Source organism: Phodopus roborovskii, unplaced genomic scaffold, assembly GCF_943737965.1.
Source record: "Phodopus roborovskii unplaced genomic scaffold, PHOROB, whole genome shotgun sequence".
NCBI classification, from domain to species: Eukaryota; Metazoa; Chordata; class Mammalia; order Rodentia; family Cricetidae; genus Phodopus; species Phodopus roborovskii.
This window is the reverse complement of record NW_026126480.1, coordinates 11,547,072-11,572,254: the sequence shown is the minus strand read 5'-3', so window position 1 is coordinate 11,572,254 and position 25,183 is coordinate 11,547,072. Positions and strand designations below refer to the sequence as shown.

The window sequence follows — 25,183 nt, the reverse complement described above, 5'->3', positions numbered from 1 at the left end:
CCTGATACATCTCAGAAACTTCCCAGATGTGTGACAGTACACTAATGATGCTTAAGTTAAAGGCACTATCTTGATAAATATGTAGAAACTTCTGTTTGAAAACACAGCAGTCACATGGGACATTCATAATATTTGCCATTCCCAGACAAGACAGTAAGGTCTATGGGTCAGTAAAGGACACAGAGATGAACCACTCTAGAGGTGGTTTCAGGGAACGGTGTCTGCTTTATTGAACGTGAGCAACCACCTATATAGTGGAAGCCTAGTGAGTGTAACTGATGAGCGCACTCTTCCTCAGACCAGATATGAGAGCTCACACCACCAATGTCTCTATTAGGAAGAAGCCCAAGAAAAGAGACATGGAAAGTGCAGACTCATCCACAGGCCAGCTACCAGCTACTCCTGCTGCTTCAGATATCAGTGTTCTGGCTTCTGGGAATACTCAGGAGCATGGCGTGCCTTGCTTCTTATTTAGAAGTGCAGTATGCTAAGTAGGCTGGCCACCGGGTCAGGCCTGCATTTTCTCCTACTGTTCCCTCCTCTGAATCTTTTTGCTTTCCTAAGAGCAGAGCCTCATGATCAGTGAGCAGAATATGCCAACCAATACTTTACAACTAAAGAGATAATGGCATAGGTAAAAAGATAATAAAGGGTTATGAAAAAAATAAAAAAAAATAAAGGGTTATGAAAACAAAAATGGTATCTGGGCATGGGAATGGTGTCATCTCAAATTTTAGAATCTTCTTCTAGGATGCATATCAGGAAATAGTTTGGAGTTATTAGCAAATAGCTGAAGACAAGGTCCTCCAACCTCCACCCCTGAATAAAGGGAGGGTTATGTCTCAATATCCAATTCTTTTCAAGGCTGGCATTAGAGTCATGTGAGCAGAACAGGCGCTTGCTGCCGTCTCTTGCAGCTGCTCAATTTCATCTGTTTTGTTGTTGGCATTACCTGTCCAGGGTATGGTGAGCCCTCCCCAGATCCACATGGGTTGTGGTCCGTTTTCTAGAAAGACTCAAGAAATTGCTCCCAATAGTAAGTAATGGAGCTGGTGATTATCATTTATTGCATCTTTCCAGGTTACCAGAGGTAACCTTATAGGCCCTAACAAAGGTGCCCAATGTTTATGAGCTACAGTATTTCCCTCATCATCTGTTTTCAAAAAATTTAAAGTAAAAAAAAATGTCATATTAATAAGATGTTGAGGGTGAACCTTATTCAGATCCATATTCCCCTCTTTGTATCTATCAATTTGTTCTTTGCATTGTGTGCTCTCTCCACTACAGTGGACAGTCAGTTACCTGGGAGATTATACAACATCCCAGTAACATGTTGAATTTTTCATTGGAGACTAAGTTGTTTAGAGGCAGAGGAGAGATAAGCAGGACCACTGTCTGTTCTTACAGGATAGGGCACACCTTCTATCAAAACGTTTTAGCAAATTAGAAATGACATGAGAGCCCTCTCTCCTGTCAATAGTGTAGCCAGAAGAAGGTGAGAATAGAGTCTACTGTGCCATGCATGAGCTATGCCTAAAATGAAGAAATATGCATGCCATCCATTTGCTAAAATGCCAGTGACTTCAGCCTCTGGGGCTTGAACCCTGCTGGCTGCAGAGGTCTTGAAGGGAGAAAGGTAGCACAGGCATTACACGCTCAATCTGTTTTGTTTGATGATGAATTAAAGCAGGAAAGGGGGCCCTTAAGGACCCTGTAGGCTGATGAAAGCGAGTGTGCATAGTTACAGTGTCCTGCCAGAAGGAGGCCAGTAGAGGCCATGCTGCCTGATCAGCAAGAGCATTTCCTTAGTTAGCATCACCGGAAGAAGATTATGGGCTCTGATAAGTGATACAAAGATAGGATGTTGTCACTGTTGTAATATAGCTTGCAAAGCTAAAGTGCAGAAGTCATAATTTTAGTCTTTATGAAGACTGAAGAATGGATAAAGATGTGGCCCATCTACACAATGGAATACTACTCTGTGGAAAAAAAACAATGGAATCTTGAAATTCGCAGACAAGTGGATGGAACTTGAAGAAACCATCCTGAATGAGGTAACCCAGTCACAAAAAGAGGAACATGGTATGTACTCATTCATATATAGATTTTAGACCTAGAACAAAGGATCACCAGCCTATAGTTCACACCACCAGAGGAACTAGGATACAAGGTGGATTCTAAGAGATTCAACAAGGTCCCTCACAGAAGGAGGAAGGGACAAGTTCTCCAGAGCACATGGGAAGTGGGGAGGTCAGTGAGTGGAGAGGGAACTGGGAGAAAGAGAAGGGGAGGAGAGGAAAGCATATGGGACTAGGAAGATTGAGTCAGGGGAGGAATAGAAGACGAGAGAGAGTGAGAAAGAGAGAGAGAGAGAGAGAGAGAGAGAGAGAGAGAGAGAGAGAGAGACATAAAAGAGGGAGCCAGCCATTATAGGATTGAAGAGAAAACTGAACCTAAAGAAATGTCCAGACACATACAAGACTGACCCCAACTAACAATTTGAGCAACAGTGGAAAGGCTACCATAAATGCTCTTCCCTGATAATGAGATCAACGACTAACTTATCCACAATCATGAAGCCCTCATCTAGTACCTGTTGGAAACAGAAGCAAACACCCACAACTAAACACTGAGCCGAACTAGAATCCAGGTGCAGAGAGGGAGGACAAGACCAGGTTGCAGAAACACATAGAGACAGCTGACCTGAACAAGGAGGAGCTAACAGGCCCCCAGAATGATAGCTGGGAAGCCAGCATGGAACTGACTCAGACCCCCTGAACATGGGTCTCAGCCAAGAAGGACTGAGCAGTCTAAGGGACCTCAGACAGTGGAACCAGGATGTATTCCTGGTGCACAAAAGGACCTTGCGGGCACATCCCCCATGGAGGGATACTGCCTTAACCTAGAGACAGGAGAGAAATCCTAGTCCCTACTTCAAATGACTTGACAGATTTAGATGACCACTCCTGGATGGCATCACCCTACATGTGGAGTGGGGGGGAAAGAGGGAGGGAGAGGGAACTGGGATTGATATGTAAGCTGAGCATAGTAAATACTGTCAGCATACAGGTTAATTGATCAAGGTTTGTGTTTCATAGCTGTAAGTACAGTTTTTAGCTCTAAATATTGTGTGTGTTAAACTCTTGGGTAGCAGTATTGAGTAGCACACAGGCCGTTCATCCATGGAATAGCATCAGTGGATATTATATCTGCTCCAGGTACAGGGTTTGAACTGACGGGAGAAAACCTCTTTTCAGTGGTTTGTCTTAAAATGTATGTGCTTCCTTGGAGGACATTGATTGTCCAGTCTTCCTGGGAAACCAAATATACTAGCTGGTAACAAAGAGTTATTACTATAGACAATTCATTATTATGTTTATTGAAAGGCCAAATTATAATATCCAGCTCCATAGTAATTACAGGAACTGCTCTGTGTTTCATCAATCTTATCAAAATACATAACATACCCGGTGGTGTTGTAATCTTTGAAGGGAAATGTGAGGACAAATGGACTATTCAATAGGCTGGTTTGGGTTTTGAAACAGTAGGCCAGTGGTAATGGGATGAGTAGCTGTTAAACAGGCAATTTTTTTTAGTGGGATCCCATCAGAATAGTTTTAGTGCATTTAGTGACTCCTTAACCTTGCTTGGGGACACTAGAGCTTTGTGATCTATTAATCTCACCGAGGAAGGGTCTGGGTCTCCTTCTAGTGTCTGAAATAGGAAAAGCAAATAACCAGTAGTGACCTGTAGAAATGGCCTGATCCAATTAATGTTTTCAAATAGCTTTTGAAGAGCACCTAACATGATTTGATTAGGAATTTTAAATCAAGAAGGATTTACAGATACTGTGTGTAAATCCATAGGGACCCCAGAAAATTAAAAGGCAAGATTCACTCTATTTTTTCAGAGGCAACTCTATTGTTTAAACTTCTCAGAGCTAGTTGAAAATTTCCCCCTAATTTGTCAGAATCATAATGAGCAAGCGAAATGTCGTCCATAAAAGGAATGTATGTGACAGGGGGTTATTTAACAAAGGATGGAAAGCCTGAAATACATAATATTGACACATAGTAGAACTGTTCTCATCCCTGAGGCAATACTCTCCATTGCCATCTTTGAGCAGGGATTTGCATTGTTTGGCACAGATACAGGAAGACCAAACCTTTCTCTATCCTCTTGGTGCAGTATGATATAGGGAAAACAACCTTTGATACTCATGACTATATTTATTAATAGGGTCTTTCCATGGGAAATCAGGCTTTAAAAACTTCATCTTTTCACCTGTGAATTAATAGTCTTAAGTCATGTAATAATATCCATTTTCCTTTAGCTTTTTATTTTTTTATTTTTTTATTTTTTGAATGACAAAGATAGAGTTCCAGGCACCGAGTCTTTGTTCAGTATGTATTTCTGTTCTTATACTAACTCCTAAGTATGTTGCAGTTTCTCTTTACTTAAAGGCCAGCCAGGTTCATCTGTTTTCCATTGAATTTTTATGGGCTCAGGAAGTGAAACAATGGAGGTGAGGAGGCAGTTTCTTTCTCATGAACTCTAGATCATCGTAAAAGGCTTTATCATCAGTGGTAAGCATGGCTCCAGCCAGTCTCTTCCCCAGAGATGATTAGATAAGCCTTCAAGAGCCAAAGGCTTAGCATTTCTGGTGGGCCTGTCATCTCACACACAGTCAGCAACTACTGCATGGGTTTTTGGGGGGTAAATGCAGGGCCATTTTGTTCCACCAATAGACTTGAGGTAATAGCCACACCTTAGGGTGTGGCTTCATAGTGTGCAAATGTAACCCCTTATAAGGAAGAGGAGGGGATGGCTTGAGCTCTCTAGAGTTGTGGAGGGAGCATCCTGAAGGGAAGAGGCTGAGTCTCCAGAAGGAGACCATGGCAGTCATTTACCATCATTGTGTGAGTGCTCCCCAAATAAGCATCTGTTAATTATTTATCTGGGTGTTTGTGGACTTCCTGTAACCTGCCCTCAGAAGGGTATGAAAGAGAAGGTGCGGCTGAGAGGCCTCTCCCTGAACCACCCTTCCGGTGCCTTACTTGCCAGAAGTGTCCTCCTTTCAGATGCAGCAAGGGTCTCCATCAGCACCATCGTGATTTCCTCCCTGTTCTTCTTCACTGTCCTTATCCCTGTCTGCTCATAAAAAAGCTAGTGGTGCTTTAACAACTCCCCTCCCCATAAACACCAATTGTAGCCACAGTCATGGGATAGAAAGATTCAGACAGGAACATCCTGTCCTAACTTCCTGTCTCTGTGTATTATTCAAAGTTCTCTGCCACAGGTTTAGATCAAAAAGCCCAAAACTTTTCCAGCTCCTTTCTCTTTCTCTTTATTACCTGCATTTGAGCTGCTCTTTGACTCAGTGGCAATTACCCATTCTGCACCCCTCACCTCATTTCTTCTACCAAGGGTTGCCTTTACTGTATGTACTCACATGGCCCACATTTGGGTACCAAATTGCCACGGTTACAGGAGTGGCCCTCAACAAGACAACAGTGCCTGTGGGTTGGTAAACCACTCCAGAGATGGTTTCAGGAGAACAGCAATTACTTTATTGCATGTGAACCACTACTTTGTAGAGGAAGCCTATCGACTGTGATTGGTTAGCACATTACCTTGGCTTGGATAATGAGCATGCATACTGAAAGTATTACAGCTCTGAGGGGAAAGGTTTCCCCAGTACAAGTGTTGTAGTCCTGAGAGGAAAGGTATCCTAGCAGTCAGGAGCCAAGAAATGCCACAAAGTCACACAGCACAACAAACTTCACATGAGATTTATTGGCCAAGACACAAGAGTGTGGCTGCCTCTGTTTGGGCCAGATGCAAAGACCTGAGCTGGAGGCAGGCTTTAGGGTTTCTTGCAGGTGATGCTTTCCAGGATGGGGATTTCCAGGACAGGGATTGGTGGGATTTCAAGTCCTGAGCTTGGGCAGGCTCAGAGACTGGTGGGTTTTCAAACTCAGAAGTGACCTCCAATCATCTCCCTACACATACCACCAGTGTCTCTATGTGGAAGAAACACATAAAAGGAGATGTGGAGAGTGCAGACTCCCTCACAGGCCAGTTACCATCTAGTCACACTACTTCAGACTTCAGAGTTCTGGCTTCTGGGAATACTCCAGAGTATGGTGAGCCTTGCTTCTTACTGAGAAGCGCAGTATACCAAGTAGGCTGGCTGCCAGGTCAGGCCTGTAGTTCCTCCTACAATTATTGTCCATTCTGAGAGTTTCCAATGTGACTCTTGTCTGGAGCTGAGTTACTCACCAATCCTTTCTTCCTGTTCTTTGGATTTCACTTTTCAGGGCTAAACTTAGATGAAAGATCAGAGAGAGACCCTCTCATAGAGTCTGCCCACTGATAGCATTCATCTCCTTCGCTGGTGCCCCTTCAGGGCCCTCCTGCATGGGCTTGTAATGTGGTCCCTGTTCATTTTTTTAAAAACCCTCAGCATGTTTTAAAGAAAGAGCTGTAATCCCTTTCCCGATATCCATCCTCACCAAGGTATTTGATTCTAGAGATCTTCCAATGGGGCCATAGTTAGAGTTAGCTGAAAAATATACAGATATCACTGAGGTCTGAACTGCCTGCTCATGCAACTTATTCCTTCTGGGTCCATTTGAGCCTAATATGACATGTATTCTACTTGATCATGTGGTGCTTTCATGCAGGCCCAATTTTCTATTGTATGTTCAAATTAACAATGAATTCATGGGCAATAACTGGAGGCCTATTAGATCTGAATTTGAAATGTTCCCACAGCTCATGTGTGAATGCTTGACTCCTAGCTAGTGTTGCTTTGGGGAAGTTCTGGGACCTTTCTGTTTGGAGGAGGTAGGTCACTGGAGGTTTGTCTTTGCCGGTCATGTCTTATGTTTGTCCTTTCACGCTTCCCCTCCTTGGCTTCCTGCCTGGTAAGAGTTGAACAGCCTCATTCTCCACATGTTCCCACTGCTGTCTATTCTAAGTGTGCAGAGCCAAATAAACATGGAGTGAACCTTCGACATCACGAGGAAGAGGAACCTGCCCTTCATGTTGGTCTCCCAGGTAATTCGATCACAGTTATGGGAAAAGTGACTAATACAAATGCAGAGATTTGCTGCACCTAATTTGACCATTGTGTGTCAGAATATAAGCTTAATGGGTGATTCCTGCCATTCTGCTGAGCTATGCTCCCAGGGCAGTCATATGTCTTTTCTTTTATATTATTCTTTCTGATAGGATATCTTTGCAGACTCAGTGTGTATGTGATCTGTTGCATTTTTGTGTTTCTGTGTATGATGGTAGCGCAGGCATGCCATGGCACTTGCCTGTGGAAGTCAGAGGACAATGTCACATTCCAGTCCTCCCCTTCTACCTTGAGATGGGAGCTCTCATTCACTGTGTGTGACATTGTCTAGGCTAACCGGTCTGTGACATTCTGGGGGGTTCTCTTGTCTCCACTTCCCATCTTGCTGTGGGGCGCTGAGATTTCAGATGGGTGCCGCCACAACTGAATTTATGTGGAATCTGGTGACCTGAACTCAGGTCCTCATGACTGAATGGCGAGTGTTTTATACACTGAACCATCTCTCAAGCCTCTGATTTTTATTTTTTGTATTCTCTAAGTGCATTTCTTTTTTAATTAGTTTTTTATTAATTACCTTTTTTACTCATTTTACATCCTGAACACATCCAGAAAGGGGCAGACCTCCCATGGGAGTCAAAAAAGCATGGAATATCAAGTTGAGGCAGGACCAAGCTCCTCCCTCTGCATCAAGACTGGATAAGGCAACCCAGCATGGGGAATAGGTTCCCAAAAGCCAGCTGAAGCACCAAGGACTTGTCCTGGTCCCACTTCTAGGAACCCCAAACACAGACCAAGCTATACAACTGTCACAAACATGCAGAGGGCCTAGGCTGGTCCCATGCTGGTTCCCTAGCTGTTGGTCCAGAGTCCATGAGCTTCCATGAGTCCAAGTCAGCAATCTCTGTGGGGTTTCCCATCATGCCCTTGACCCCCTTGCTGGTACAATCCCTCTTCCCGATCTTCAACAGGACTCTTGGAACTAGGCCCAATGCTTGGCTGTGAATCTCTGCATCTGCTTCCATCAGTTACTGGATGAAGGTTCTATGATGACAATTAGACTAGTCATCAATTTGATTACAGGAGATGGCCAGTTCAGGCACCCTCTCCTCTATTGCTAGGAGTCTTAGCTAGAGTTATCCTTGTGGATTCCTTGGAGTTTCCCTGGTACCAGATTTCTCCCTAATCCCAAATCGCAACCCCCATCAAGACCTCTCTGACATTAGTCTCCCCCTCTGTCCAGACCCCAACCTACCCAACCCTATCTCTTATGTTCTCTCCTCAACCCTGAGTCTACCCGGGAGATCTCTTTTATTTCTCCTTCCCAAGGAAATCCATTCGTCCGTCTTTGTGTCCTCCTTGTTACCTAGCAACACTGAGTCTGTGGAGTGTAGCCTGGTTATCCTTTATTTTACACCTAATATCCACTTATAAGCCAGTTCATACCATGTTTGTCTTTCTGGGCCTGGGTTACCTCAACTCAGGATGATTTTTTTTCTATATCTATCTGTCTGCAAATTTCATGATGTCATTATTTTTTTACAGCTGGATAATAATACTCCATTGTGTAAATGTACCACATTTTCTTTATCCATTCTTTGGTTGAGGGGCATCTAGGTTGTTTCCAGGTTCTTAGCCTCCGATATTTAAAATACACTTAGCTTATACAGATTTTTTTCTTACCATGCAGAATTTCTTACTTTAGTAAATATTTTTGAATTATCCAGTAGTGAAACTTTTATACAACCTCAGATTCTTATAAAAATAAAGGTTAACATTTTTTTTCATTGCACAAAGGAGAAAGAAAAACAGGACCCAAGCTATGCAGATTGAATTTAGCACTATTTGCTTGAGTGAATTTTTATTGTACATCCATTAATTTGGCCATTCTGTAGTATTTATTGAGTTTCTTCTCTGAGCACTTAACTATTCAGAGTCTTCTTCTCTAAGATAAACATTGCTGGTGGAGTCCTGGAGGTAGAGTTAGCTGCATTAAGAGGTCACTCTTTTGAGATAAACAATTTTGGTAATGGCTGCTTTGACATCTCTGTTCCTCAGGGTGTAGATGAGAGGGTTGAGGATTGGTGTGAGAATGGCGTACACCACATTGCCCATGATGTGGAAGTCCAGGGGCAGCTCAGCCCTGTAGGCCACATAGGCTATGGCAATGGATGAGTAGTAGGTGCCCACCACCAGGAGGTGGGAGCTGCAGGTGGAGAAGGCTTTGGAACGCCCTTCCCTGGAGTTGATGTGCAGCACCGAGGCCAGGATGCGGGCATAGGAGAGAAGCACCAGCAGGAGGGGGAGGAAGGACACCACCATGGCGATGCAGAAGCCCATGAGGGTCTGGGGGCTGGTGTCTGAGCAGGAGGCCTGGACCACAGCCAGGTGGTCACAGAAGCAGTGGTAGATGTAGGCGATGCTGTTAAATGCCATCTGGGAGGTCTGTGCCACTGCTGGGACGGGCAGGAGGAGGGCAGTGATCCAAGCACTGGCTGCCAGTGCAGTGTTTGTCTGTGGGGTCATGTGGACAGGGTAGTGCAGAGGGCGGCAGATGGCCACATAGCGGTCATAGGCCATGACCACCAGGATGAAGGCTTCTGAGCAGGTAAAGCCTTGGAAGAGATACATCTGCAGTAAGCAGGAAGGGAAGAGAAGGAAGTGGTCTCCAAGCAGGAATAGGGACAGCATCTTAGGGACCGTGGTTGTGGTGAAAAGGATGTCCAGGGCAGAGAGGTTGATTAGGAAGAAGTACATGGGCTTGTGGAGGCTGGGCTCTGTCACCACGGCCACCAGGATCAGGGTGTTCCCCACCAGGATGAGCAGGTAGAAGAGGAGGAAAAGAAAGAACACAGGAAGGTAGAAGGGTTCCGGCAGAGAGGGGATACCCACCAGGTAGAAGATAGTAGAGCCATCTACAGATCCATTGCAGGTTGTAGCCTCCATAGTGGAACAGAACTGATGACTTGGGTCATGGGCGGTTGAAACATCTGAAAACCAGAGAAAGAATTCTGTTGTAATGATTCCATAATGTTTATCCCGAATTTATCTGAACACAGTCATTTATAACCAACTCCTGAGGACTGATGGTAGGCGGTGGGATTGGCTTCTACCATGTGAGCCCCGACTCTACCAAATACTAACAGTCTTCCAAACAGACGTTGTTGTACATTGTTTAGGTGAAAATGCAGTTGAAGAAGACTGGCCCAAATCCCTTACTTTCCTGTGGGGAAATCAGAGATACATGGTTGGTTGGGCAGTGGACCACTGTCACAAGTGTGCCCTGGAAAGATTCACACTGTGTGACTTAGGGTGCTGGATCTCTGACACCAAGTTCTTCAACCCACACTGTACTGTTGTACTCACTCAAAGTTCCAGCATGTGGCTTGCAGGGACAGCTTTGTCACTGCAGTTCACACATTCATCAGCCTCCTCCTCCCTTGGGCCTCTCAACCTGGGACTCTTTTGACTGCATGGCAACTGGGTATCCTGGCCTCTGCTTCCTAGCAAGGTGCGGTCATCCATGGCAGCCCAGCACCCCACTGTAACAATGAGGGAAACCTGGATAAATTACCTAAGTCATTATTTTGTTGACTTAGGGTCTCATGTAGCCTGGCTTCGCATACACCTTGTACCTGAGGCTGATCTTAGATTCCTGGTCCTCTGCCTTGGCTTACCAAGGTCTGAAGTTACAGGCATGTACAACCACATCCTAAAAATCAAACTGAAGAAGATTCAATAAGGATGGAATGAGTTGGGCTTCCACAGTTGGAGGACCTTCCAGAGTGAATCTACCATCATTTTTCCCCTCAGAGAGTATTTGATTAGGTGACCATTGCAGGGATGGCTGGAATTAGGCAGAGGCTTACAAAGTAGACAGTTAAAATGCTCTGAATGTAGGACTAATCTTTTCCATAGTCATCTGAATTCTGCAGACTATGCAGAGGAGGTTGGAGTGCTAGGTTTTTACCATTCTTCTAAAAGACTAAGATCTCCCCAGAAGCCAATGGTACTTAAAAGGCCAGAGGGGAGGGCTTTCCCCTCACACATACACTGCTCTTCTCTCAACACTTACCAAAGATTTGAAACTGTGTGTCTGTGCGAAGGCAGGGTGTGGAGATGGGTGGGAAGTACAGCTAAGGCCCTTACTGGTACCCTCCAGAATGAAGCCCATCTCACACAGGCATCACTGAGGAGACAGAGAACCATACCCCAGGAAAGATCAGACTCCCTCTGGGATTGAAAAAAACCCAGAAACTTAATTCAAGCACCAGATACTCTGTATTGCTCAACCCCTGACTTCCTGCCTAGAAGAGAAATGTGAAGTGTGACAGGTAAGGCATGTCTGTGGTCCAAAGAGTCCAATGAATCTATTGTTAATAATGTTCAGTCCACAGTAATATTATATATATATATGTATATATATACATATATATACATATATATACATATATATATATATATATGTATATATATGTCAGGAAAAATGACCAAGAGGGAAAGTATACTATAAATGACATAAAATGATCTAAGGCTGAGGGTGTACAAGCCCCTCTACCATAGAGCATTTACCTAGCATGTACAAGGCCCTGGATTCAATTCCCAATATTGCAAAATAAAATGAAGTAAAATGTAAAACTAAATTAATTGTAAAAGCCTAGAAACCTCAATGAGTAAACAAGTACATTAGTATGAATGCTTATATTTTGTAGAGGAAAACATTTGTAAAAATGACTAAAAATAAAGAATTCCACAGAAACTTGGAATCTATTAGAAATATCCCAGAACTAAAGTGTCCAATATTAAGTATCAAATTAAGAACTTGATGACTAGGTTAGGTCTGATTCAAGTTAACAACAACTGTCGGCCACAGAGGTAGGACTGAAACTGGACCTCTCCCCACTGACCCTGTTTGTCTTGCTCTCCTTGGGGAGTCTGGAAGCACAGAGGAGGGATGGATTCCCTTACTTTCTCTATTCCTGTGGCCACGAGTGCCATTTAATTGGCAAATCATCATGTTTCAGAGGACATCTGTCAGTCTCTTTAAGTGTGGAGTGAAGCCTGCATCTCCATTAACGATAAACACTGGTGACATATTTTCCTGACCCTTCGCCATACAATCCCTCCTGAAAGTGTCTGGGATCACCTCCATAATCTGAGGAGGAAAGCAAAACAGCAGAGAATTAGCTCACAGTGGCCTAGACCCAGCCTGCCTGTGCCTAACACTGAAGAGATAGAAACTGCATTTCCCCAAACACCTTGAAAACTCAAGGCAGTCAACTGTGTATTAGGTCAATTTTTGTTTCAAAAGACAGAAGTTCAAAGCCATTGAATTCAACTGTATCCTCTCGCCTCCTCTGCCCCATCTATTAAACAGCGAGAGAGGTCGGTGTTGAGGCTCAAGGCCAGAAATGGAGAAGCCAGAAAACTTCGCAGAGGCTTGAACCCCAAATGCCTCAGCTGTATTTTGAACATCCAAGCCCTTCCTCTTGCCCCATACTTTGATGACACTATCTCAGATGTCACTTCCTCTGAGAAATTGTCCCCAGTTCTGCTTGACTCAGGTGCTCACAAAGTCTCTCTTTTATGTGACTCTGGCTTCACCAGCCAGGAGCACTTTCGGGGGGGGGGGTGCCTGAGTTTTTCTACTGCCAGGGCTTCCCAGGAGCTGTTACCGTAGGCAGGAGCCACCATGTAGCTTCTTCAACTTGGCTCACTTTGCTGATGATCATGAAAGGAGTCATTATTGATGAAATCGATGAAACTGGTTTAACCCAACCCTCTCATTATATAGAATGAGACACAGAATGGGACTTGGAAATGGAATGTGATTGTCCCAAGATCACGGGGGAAATGGACTATTGAGTATCAGAAATGGACTAGCAGCAGGTCTTAGTGGCCACTCCCTTCCCTCGGGCCAGGGGTAGATAAGTCTGCAGTGAGCCTGGCTGCCCTAAGGATGGGGACTACTGAACATCCTAACAAGTTCAAGTTTTTGTGCTCACCCCCAAAACACTGGAAGTATTTGCGCCCCTAAGCTGCTGTTCCAGTGGAGTGTGTTGGAGCTCACAAGGTCTGGGAGGTCTAGCCAAAGAGGAGCCCTGAAAAGGCTTCTGAAAGAATCTAGCATTTGGTATTATATTTTAGAAAGCACCAGCATTATGTTATAGCATTAGATCCCTGTCTACCTTTATTCTCTAATTCAGAGTGACTTGATTCTGAATTACACGTTTCAAAGGTGTTTTGGGTGCTTCGGGCTACTAAAGCTGTGAAGGGGCCATCTCTCCAGTAGGGTTTTCCCTGATAGAATTCTCTAATAGTCCATTAGTAAGCCAGAGAGAGAAGAGCTGAAACAAGTCATCCAAATATCCAGGCTGATGCTGCACTCCACGAACAGCATCCTTATCACACAGTCTTGCTGGAGAGTACTTACACTTCCCCAGCAATTGAAGGAACCAAGGGTCAGAAGAGGTGAGGCCTCATCCAAGGCCACAGCCAGAGAGGTTGTTTCTTTAACCATCCAGCCACAAAGATCTGAACCCACCTGGCAACCAAGAGTCCTGGCTGCTGGGCCAGCCTTCTGCTTTGGTTGCTGTCTTTGGGCCTCTGCGCTCAGCCTTTATATCTGTAAAATGAGTATTTAGAAAAGATGACCTCTTCCAACTCTGTAAATATTTTTAAGGTCCTCTGTGCATCTGACTGAAAGGGGGTTTAGAGGTGGCTATCTCATGGCTCAAGCCCACCAGTTACACACACACACACACACACACACACACACACACACACACACAGAGAGAGAGAGAGAGAGAGAGAGAGAGTGTCTGTGTGTGTATGTTCAGCATGTGTGCACTTGTGGAGGCCAGAGTTCAATGTTGAGTGCTATCCTCAGCCTCTCTCCTCTTTTCTGAGGAAGGGTCTCTCACTGAATCTGGAGCTTGTTGATTCAGCTACACTGGCTGGCCAGGGATCCACCTGTCCTGCCCTCCACTGGTGCTGGGGTTACATATAGCTGGACACCACCATGTCCTGTTTTATGTGCCTGCTGGGGATCTGGACTTGGGTCCTTACATTTGTACTGCAAGTGCTTTACTAACAGAGCCAGCTCCCCAGGCTGGGCTCTGATTTTAAGCTCCAGCTGCAATCTTGATTCTTCAGTCACTGGGGCATTGCACTTCACTATAACCTGAGACTCTGCACATGCTCTCACCAGCTCTGACTGTGCTGTTCCCATGGAAAAGGTAGGTGTGGGAGAAGCACAGAATAAGTCTGTTTGCTTCCCACTTAGATCTGGTTTCCATCCTGGCTTCACCGCTTTCCTCTTTCCCTCTCTGACCTGAAGTTCCTCCACCTTGACTCTGGGAGTCCAAAGTACTTCCACTAAGTACCTCCAGCTCTCTTCTGGCAAGTCCCTCCTCCCAGACTTTTAGTCACCTACAGACCCACATCTCCAATTGGACTGCCAGTGTCTGATCCAGGGTCATGTAGACCAGGTACACTGCTGATATGCCTCCTAGGACTGGAATATACACAGTAGGTGGCTGTCTCCAGACTGCACTATGGCCCTACAATTTCTCAGTGGCCTTGACTTTCTCCTCCACCCTAGCCTTTGCCGGCTTCTGTATCCTCCATCCCCAGCCAGCTCACCTGATAAATCTGGTCTACCCAGAGATCTTCTGTGGAACCACCACCTCTGAACTTGGTGGAAAGAGCCAAAGAGGAGCTGAGCCATGACTCATTAATGCCTCATCCCCTCCCTGGAGTCAGGCCTGCTGGGACTCTTCCTTTAAGTTGGCTCTCCTGTGGGACCACAGAGCTGGCAGACAGCCAACAACTTCACGGGCTACAGTAGGAGTGCTGGCTCTGGGGTTGGCTGTTAATGAAAATGGAATCATTAACAAGCCTCATGGGTTCCAGAATCCATCACCAAAAACAGTGCTGTTCTTAATTTCTCATCTCAATTTAACAACCACCAGGGAAGATGGCAAGACTGTCTGCCCCACTGTTTCAGGTCTGAGGTCAAAGGAAGGAGTTGAGGATGGGTGCCTCATGGCCCAAGCCCCTGACGATGGACAGCAGAACCAGAGGAGTGGAGTGATGTGGTCCAACTCACAGGGATACAGAGTGCCAGAGCCACGGCTTGAACCAAGACTTGGAATCTTTTTAAGACGGGCGTTGGTGGCTCACGCCTTTGATCCCAACACTTGGGAGGCAGAGGCAGGAGGATCTTTGTGAGTTCAAGGCCAACCTGGTCTACAGAACGAGTTCCAGGATAGGTTCCAAAGCAATATAGAGAAACCCTGTCTCAAAAAAACAAAACAAAACAAACAAACAAACAAAAACAACAAAACCCAACCATTTCTAAGATTTTTATTAGGTTTTAGTCATCATACAAAATAGTGAGTCCCACTGTGAAATTTCACACGTGTATGTTAAGTGTGAAATAGTCTTTGCCCCAGTCGCCCCCCCCCGCCTTGTGACCCTCTGTTGTGTCTCCTCTCACCAGGCACTCCCCTTCCTCCAAACTGTCCCTTCTCTTCTTTCATGACTGTAGCACAAATCTTATTGGTCTTAAAAACACAGAGTCAGATATCAGTAAAGGAGCGAGCCACTAGAGTTCTTACCTCTATGAAATCCTCAGATGGAAGGGATGTGCTCCTGTCTCCGGTCTTACAGTCCTCCCTCCACCAGGCATATCACTTCCTGTCTCCATCTCCCCAGGGCTGGGACTGAAAGTGTGCACCTCCCAAGTACTGGGATCAAATGCATGAGACTCCAAGTGCTGGGATCAAAGGTGTGTGCCACCACTGCCTGGCCTCTGTCTTCAGGCAGGCTTTATTTGTTAAAGCACAAACAAAATATCACCATACATGACAGATATATATGTGGTTAATTCTGATTCTACATGTAAGGGAAAATGTAAAAATGTGAGCTATTTCTTTTTTGTTGTTCCCAGTTGGCCTCCTCATTTAGTCCTCTTCCTTCGCCCAATCAGTCCTCTTTTTACATTTATGACTTTAAATATACATAGATATTTAAATATATTCTTCTTCTTATTATTTCCAAGACAGGGTTTCTCTGTGAAACAGCCCTAGCTGTCCTGGAACTTGTTTTGTAGATGATGCTGGCCTTGAACTCACAGAGATGCATCTGCCTCTCCCCTCTGAATGCTAGGGTTAAAGGCATTTGCCACCATACAAGCTTCACCCACTTACCTCTAAATGGTGTGATTTCATTCATTATTTATTGTCAAATAAACTTCAGTGTGCATGTATGCCATCTCATCTGCTCATGGGCATCTAGGCCAACTCTATGCTTTGGCTTTTATAAATAGTGCTTCATTAAGCATGGGCACAGAGTTGTCTCCATGGTGTGGAGATTTAGATTATTTTGGGTATACACCAGAAGTAGACTATATAGTGGTTCTATTTTTCATTTTTTTTTTCAGGAACCTGCTTACTAATTACTGCATTAGCTGCACCAATTTTCATTTCTACCAGCAAGTACAAGGACTCCTTTCCATGTGTTCGTACTAGCCCTTTTTGTTGTTTGATTTCTTCTAATTTTAATTTAGTGTTTGTGTGTGTGTGTGTGTGTGTGTGTGTGTGCATTTGCATGCATGTGTTTGGTGTGTGTGCTGGAATTGGTCCTCTCCTTCTCCCACAGAATTCAGGAATTGAAACTGGGTGATCAGGCTTGCACAAAGGCAAGCACTTTGACAGGATGAGCCATCTTGTTGGCTTCTTGATAATATATGTTCTGACGGGTAAGATGGGCTCTCAGTACCATTTTGATTTGCATTTCCCTGATGGCTAAGGATGTTGACTATATTGTCGTGGGCATTACCACTTTTGCAAACTGTCAATGCATTTGTTCATTTTTTGATTGAGTTATTTGATTGGGGGTAATTGTTTATTTTAATCTTTTATAGATACTCAGTATTGGCTGCTGACATGAACAGAATATCTCTCCCATTCTGTAACCTCTTTTCTGCATTAACAGTTTTCTTCTCTGTGCAGTCTCACTTGCCAATTCTTGCTATTACTTCTGGGTATTCAAATCCTTCCAGAAAGACTTTTCTTACTCCTGCACTTATTCCTGTGTTTTCCTCGAGCCGGGTCAGGATCTCAAGTCTTCCACTGAAATCTTTGCTTCGTTTCTAGTTGAGTTTTGTATAAAGCAAAAGGTAGGGACCTGGTCTCATTCTTTTACAGGTGAACATCAAGTCTTCCCACAACCATTTGTTGGGTAGCACATCTTTTCGCCAATGCATGTTTCTGGCCCTCTTGTAGAAAACCATTTGTTTGTTCTGTTGGTGTCTATGCTCTCCTTTCTGTCTGGTGCCTTTGCTAGTGAGGGATGTTTCTTCTAGACAATGAACAGGTCTTTTCAGTCTTCCAGTCTACATTTTCCAGCCACAGTGTTAAGATGGTTTGCATTCAACGTTATTGTTGAGAGGGATTTGCCGATTCCTGTAATCCTGTTGATCATTTCATCTCCTTGTCTGATTACAATATTGTCTGTTCTTTTCTTCTTTGCGTGTGCTTTATTGAGTTAGACTCTTCCACCTTTACTGTTTTTAAAAAGTTATTATTTATGTAAAAGACATTTGTTGTTTATCTCATGCCCATGAGAGTTTTGTCTGTACGTATGTATATGTACTGCATGCATGCCTATATAGACCAGAAGAGGACATTGGATCCTCTATATGCACACACACAGGCAAACATACCTGTGCACTTGTGTAACTCACATACACTGTGTGTGAGCTACACACACCACCTTATTCTGTCCATAGCTATTCATTCTTGGGTTTGAGATAAATTTGTGCATTCGCATTGAACTTATTTCAGGAGAGTTCTAGTCAGCCTTAAGTTAAAAATAATTCCATAGGTTTACCAGACTGGTGATGATTCTCTTGCTTTGTTTCTTATTTCTCAGACTCCATTACAGAGATTCCCTAATCAGCAGTAGAAAGCCACCATTTGGCAGCGCAAGAATACCTGGAGGTTTTTTGGTATGTGTCATTGGAACTAGGAGAATGACATGGACTAGAGAAATATGTAAGGGGGTAGCAGTTGGCAGAATTATAGTAAGTAGGAAGCAAACAAAAATGAAGCTTTAGATTTCATTTTAAAATGTTTATTTTATTTTGTTTTTCGTAAGATAGAAAAAAGCATTGGCACCAATTTCTTTGTAAAAAGCCTACAATCTAGGACTTCCTGTTGTTGATTTCTGAAGTAGCTTACAGAGACAGAGGCAGAGTAATCTAGAGATTGACATCAGCCGCGTGCACTGTTTATTTTAAACATTGAGGGCAGATGCAGTGGGAAAGAGATGTCTGCTAAAGGAAAGGGGATACACCTGGGGTTTGTATAGGTTTGGGGAATGGGATGTTAATGCAGCTTCAGGAAACTACGTCTTAGTCCACAGTTTCTCCATCCTGGAGTTGTTTGTCCAGACATGACTATTTATCCTTAGGAAGTGTCTTGCCCCAGCTCTCCTGATGCAGATCATAGTGGGTGACAGAGTTTGGCAATGGTAGAGATGGGGAAGGTGCTGGAGTTTCAATATAGGGCATTGGTCAAGGTCTGGAAGGAATTGTTCACAGTTCATTCTAAATAGTATTATAATATTATGAGTTGAAATAAGATTTGTTCTGTTTCTCCTAAGAATAAAAATGCTCTCATGTTTCTAGGAAATAACAGTCTACAGCCATAACAACAATCATCAGAACTTGTTTGAAACTTTTGAATTATTCAGTGATGGATCCCTACAAGTATACATACTCTGAAGGCTGGTTATGCAAACCATTTCACTCCAGTAAATACTTCTGCATCTGGAGGTAAACCAGGCCCCAAACACTCATACCTGGATCCTGATATAAATATGAAATTTTCAACATAGCCTCATGGGCTGTGAACTTGGTCGCCAGTTGATAGAGTTTGGGGAAGTAACTAGATTCTTATGTCCTTGACCTAATCAATGGAGAAGTTCCTTTTGAGAGATGGCAATGAATAGAAGTGGGGCCTAGCTGAAGAAAGTAGCCCTATTCTTTTTTTTTTCTTACTTCTATTTATTTTTATTTTTTTTCTATTTATTATTTTACATGTCGATCCCAGTTCCCTCTCCCTCCTCCTTCCCTCCTTCCCTCCCTCTTACCCTCTCTGCCCCCTCACATGCCCCCTGACCACCCTCCCCTCTCATCCCCCACCACAATTCCACATGTAGGGCAATGCCATCCAGGTGGGGTCATATAGATCTGATAGGTCATTTGAAGTAAGGACTAGGGCTTCTCTCCTGTCTCTAGGTTAAGGCACAGTATCCCTCCATGGGAAATATGTCTGCAAGGTCCTTTTGTGCACCAGGAATACAGCCTGGTTCCACTGTCTGAGGTCCCTTAGACTGCTCAGTCCTTCTTGGCTGAGACCCATATTCAGGGGGGCCTGAGTCAGTTCCATGCTGGCTTCCTAGCTATCAGTCTGGAGGCCCATTAGATCCTCCTTGTTCAGGTCAGCTGTCTCTATGTGTTTCTGCTGCCTGGTCTTGTCCTCTCCATCTGCATCTGGATTCTAGTTTGACTCAGTTTTTAGTTATGGGTGTTTGCTTCTGTTTGCAACAGGTACTAGATGAGGGCTCCATGATGGTGGATAAGTTAGTTGTTGTTAGTTGTTGATCTCACTATCCGGGAAGGGCATTTATGGTAGCCTTTCCATGGTTGCTCAAATTGTTAGTTGGTGGCAGTCTTGTAGGTCTCTAGCCCTTTGTTTAGGTTCAGTTTTCCATAGTCCTATTCTTATGGCTGACCTTAGACACTTCATGTAATTCTCTTCTCTATCCCGCGCCCTCTCTCCTTTCTCCCTCTCTCTCTCTGTAGCTCTCCTTGTCTATGTCTTTTATTCTGTTTCTGTCTCCTGATTTCTCCCTTACCTATCTACATTCTCCCATGATGCTTCTGTTCAAGCACATCGAGCTAATCAGCCATGAACCAATCCCTCTGAAACTGTGAACCAAAACAAATCATCTATCCCTTAAGTTGTTTCTGCTAGGTATTTCGGTCACCACCATGGGAAAGGTAACACACCTGATTTCCACAGCCCTGTGCAATAGTAGTCAGCGGGGCTCAAAAGCAGACTGTGCCACACAGCACAGCATCCCCATGTATAAGCTACTTCCCGTGATACACTTCCTGTTTCTGTGACAAAATACCCTGACAAAAAGCTGAGGCTGGTTGTTTTTACTCTTTGCTTTTTTGGGGGGGCACCACCCAGCTCCCAAATAAATCAAACATGGAGGCTTATTCTTACTTATAAATGCCCAGCCTTAGCTTGACTTATTTTTAGCAGCTTTCCTTAATTAAATTAGCCCATCTATCTTTCACCTCGGGGCTTTTACCCTTTTCTATTTCTGTATATCTTTCCTTCTTATTCTAGGTCTGGCTGTGTGGCTGTGTGGCTATGTGGCTGGTGTCTTCCTTCCTTGCTCCTTGATCATCTCTTCCCAGACTTCTCCTTCTATTTATTCTCCCTGCCAGCCCTGTCTATCTTTCTCCTGCCTTGCTATTGGCTGTTCAGCTCTTTAGTAAATCAATCAGGTATTTTAGGCAAAATAACACAGCTTCACAGAGTTAATGCAACACATCTTTGCATCATTAAACAAATATTTCACAGCATAAATGAATGTAACACATCTTAAAATAATATTCCACAACATTTCTCCCCTTTTCTAAATAAAAATGAAAGGTTTTAACTTTAACATAGCAAAACTATATACAACAAAAACAGTCATCATGAATTACATTTACACTATTCAGTCCATTTGTATTTAGCAAATGCAGAGAAAATACCCTATTGTCTATCTTATCTTGGTGATTACAAAGTTTTATACCTAATTAACTTTCTAAAAAACTAAGGAAAACTATGAACTATTTAGTCTTTAACTCCCTCAAAGATACAAGAAGGATGTAATATTACCTAACAACAGAGACGTTTGGCTGCCAAATGTCACCCAAAGTTCCTCTGCATCTTAAGTCTACGGGCCTAGAAAATCTGGAAGACTTTTCAGTGAAGCAGGAATCTGAAAGGTCTGTCCTGCCTTTTATGGGCAAAGTTCATCAGTCAATTTCCTCTGTGTCCTGTAGAATATCTGGCAGATTCTTCTGTGAAGCAGGAATATCAAAGAACTGTCTTACCTTGCCTTGGCAAAGGTCAACAGTCACTTTCTGGTGAGTCCTGCATGTCCAATTTATACAGCATACTGTGAGAAGTCAAGGTAAAAGCAGTTTCTTGCCCAAATAGCTAACCTTGCCACCTTGAAAGCAAACTCCTATGGAGGTTTTTTGTTTGTTTGTTTGTTTGTTTGTTTTGATGCCCATCGTTCTTTTATGAAGTTAATTGGTGCTGCCAGGAGCAAACATGTCTCATTGTCATGTAAAACTTTAGTGCTGGGATGAAAGGCATGTGCCACCACCACTCTGCTCTACTTTATTATTTTTAAATGATTTCTTTTTTTTTTCTATAACTGTCCATACTCCTTTTCTTTCTTTCTTAAGCCTACACACATTGTAAAATACACTGAAACCCGTTTGGAGGGTTTTTTTTTTTTCCATCTGAACCTCTTTTACTTTGTATCTTTTAGCAACTCCCCCACCCCATTTTTTTTTCTAAACTAGTAAGCTACAGTGGGGTCCTCCCCAGGTCTATTGGCTGGCTCCACTCATTTCTAGGTTGATGAGAGTCAAGCCTAAAGTCTGAGACCAGGTCTAAATTGTGTTTGACCAGGAACTGCATTGAGCCTTCCAGCTCTGGAATGCCATTCCTGCAATGTGGCAGGCATTTTTACTTAGTTTTTTTTTCTATTTAGCTGAATGGCAATACTTTTTTTGGAGATGGGGTTTGAGACAGGGTTTCTCTGTGTAGCTTTGGAGCCTGACCTGGAACTTGCTCTGTAGACCAGGCTGTCTTCTAACTAACAGAGAAACCACCTGCCTGTCTTTGCCTCCCAGTGCTGGGATTGAAGGCATGCACCACCACCACCAGGTGTCTTTTATTAATTTGTTTGTTTATTTATTTATTCATTAATTTAATTTTAGACCCTATGGAAATTCAAGAGCTCTGTGTCAGGTGTCAAAACTTAATTGATTGTTTTTACTCTTTGCTCTTTTGGAGGTACTCCACCCAGTTCCTAAATAAATCATACATGGAGGCTTATTCTTACTTACTAATGCCCATCCTTAGCTTGACTTATTTCTAGCCAGCTTTTCTTAATTTAAAACATCCCATCTACCTTTTGCCTGTGGGCGTTTACCTTTCTCTATTTCTGTATATCTTTTCTTTCCTTCTCATTCCATGGCTGGCCCCTGTAATCCCCCTCTCCTCCTTTGTTTCCTACCTCGATCTTCGCTAAGACTTCTCCTATTTATTCTCCCTGCCAGCCCTGCCTACTTTTTGCTGCCCAGCTATTGGCCATTCAGATCTTTATTAGACTAATCAGGTATTTCAGACAGGCAAAGTGACACAGCTCCACAAAGTTAAACAAATGTAAAAGAATGCAACACATCTTTGCATCATTAAACAAACATCCCACTGCATAATGGAATGTAACATGTCTTAAAATAATATTCCACAACAACAACAACAAAAAAAAAGCAACTTAGGGGAGAAAGGGTTTGTTTTAGCTTAGTTTCATGTTTTTGGGAAATCAGTGTTGGGAACTTAAAGCAGCATGTCCAGTCAAGATCAGAGAGAGCATAAATGCATGCATACTACTCAGCTCTTACACAACTTTTACACAGTTCAGGACCCAAATTCAGGGAATGGTGTTACCCACAGTGAGCCGGTTGTTCCTACATAGATTAATGTAATAAAGACAATCCCCCACTGATAACCATAGACCAAACTGTTCTATAAAATCTCTCACTGCTATGCATTGAAGAGTCTATATTGTAGCAAGTTGACCTTAGAACTAGCCATCACAGATAATGACAAATCCAGTTTTATTTTTAGACTCTGAACAAGGGTACACATTTCTTATTTATTTCTATACTCTCAATAGTAATGTCCCTTTGTTTCACTTTGTATTGTAATAAAGTCTTCTTTCTTTGTTTCTTGGTTACTACAACTAAATGTTGATGCATTCAAACAGCCATCCTAGACTTTGTTTTCTGTTTTATTTTAATTCTCTTTCCATGTATTCCTGCTCTTGTTTTTATAATGTTTTGATTATTGTATATTTGAGTTTTGTTTGCTTTTCCTTTCTAATTTCTTACAGTTAAAAGTTAAGTGATTTGAGTTTTTCCCTTTAGTGTAAGCACATCTTTTGCTGTACACCATAAGTTTTGGTAGACATTCTCATTTTCATTTCCCAAAGTATTCTCTAATTTTCTCTGTGATTTCTTCCTTGATCCATCCATTGTTTCAGACTGTGCCATCCAATATTCACATTTATGAGTGTAGCATCTAATAGCTGAGCTTTTTATTGCTTTAAAGATAACATGCAAGGCCAAGCCTGATGGCACATGTCTGTAGTCACAGCTACCTATGAGCTGAGCCGTAACACCAAAAAATAAAATACCCAGAGACAGATATTGGGGTTCAAGCTTCAAGCTGAAGATCAGCAAAGCAAGCAGCCAAGCTTCTCTCACCTTTACCTCACGCTGAAAGGGCTGATTCTGTCTCCACAAGCTCTCTCCGAGCCTCAGACTGCTGCCTCTCCACAGCATGGCTAGAGAATCAATGCCTGATACTGACTACTGAAGACCCTGATCCTGTCTTTTTACACCTCTCCAGTGCTGGGATTAAAGGTGTGAGCTTCAATTTTCTTTTAGACTGATTCAATCTGGTATCCCTGGGTGGCCTTGAACTCAGATCTATCTGCCTTTTTCTCCTGAGTCCTGGGGTTAAAGAAGTTTTCTATGGCTAACTAGTATGATAGCTTTGCTATTTTGATCTCCAGTGGCTTTAATAAACCATAAACAATATATCACCACACTGAGCCAGGAAGACTGGGAGTTTGAGGCCAGTCAGAGAGTTCTCATCTCAAAAAATTTAAAAAAATCAGAAATACTGAACAGGTTATTTAAACATGTTTCTTAAACCAAAACAAAAAAAATGTTTGAAGTATTGGAGTTTTCAAAGAGAGGCAAAATTTTAGTGGATACAAATCTGGGAGTGTATTTTGGAAAAAACAAAGGAGAGAATGAAAATTAAAGTGAATCATACAATTTGAAACACAAAGAGAAAACACAAAATAAGAATTTGATATTACTAATTTTTTGCTATCATGAACATACACTGGGGAAACAGTATCATTATAAACATCATTCTTATAATTAAGTCATGACTACAAAAATAACTGCAAGAGTACATTAGCCAGATTCCCATCACTGTAGCAAAATACCCAAGCTAATCAAGTCATGAGAAAGAAAGTCTATTCTTGGCTAATAGTTTCAGAGGCATTACAGGGTGTCATGGAAACTAGGAGGTGGGAGCTGGCTGGAGTCAGTTGTTCAGAGGGCATGACTTACATATACTCATCAGTCCTTCTAGGTCACCTTCTGGTTCCTGCCTTCCATAGGCTGAGCAGCTTTGCTCCAGCATGTCTGCTTGCCACCATGATGTTCCACCCCACCATAATCTCATTACAATAGAGCCAGGTGACAGAGCATGTCTGTCATTGTGAGTCAAAATAGATCTCCCCTCCTTTAAACTGAGATGGAATGTATGACATAGATTAAATGTAGTCACATGCCCCACAGTGACATAAGATAGCCATTGTTGGACTACCTGGACCATAGCCTTTGAGCCAATTTAATTACACACACACACACACACACACACACACACACACACACACACACACACACAGTTTGTGTATGTAATATTCATATTCATTCTATCACTGATCTTCCTGCCTCCCCCTCCCAAATTCTGGGATTACTGGAGTGCATCATCACACTTGGTTCCTGTCTTAGTCAATGTTTTATTGCCGTGAAGAGACACCATGACCTCGTCCACCCTTATAAAGGAAAACATTTAATTGGGGCTGGCTTACAGTTTCAGAAGTTTAGTCCATTATCAGCATGGTAGGAAATATGACAGCACACAG

General features: G+C 43.1%; 1 protein-coding gene across 1 annotated transcript; it reads right to left on the bottom strand.

The window, feature by feature from the left end:
* Positions 1-9,073: 9,073 nt before the first annotated feature.
* Positions 9,074-10,027, bottom strand: LOC127228934 (olfactory receptor 2AT4). Its single transcript, XM_051194033.1, has one exon. It carries the CDS (start codon positions 10,025-10,027, stop codon positions 9,074-9,076), a length of 954 nt encoding a protein of 317 aa, XP_051049990.1.
* Between the last annotated feature and the right edge of the window lie 15,156 nt (positions 10,028-25,183).

Excerpts from the sequence above, each read along its gene's own strand:
- LOC127228934 (XM_051194033.1), bottom strand. The coding sequence starts at position 10,027 with ATGGAGGCTACAACCTGCAATGGATCTGTAGATGGCTCTACTATCTTC.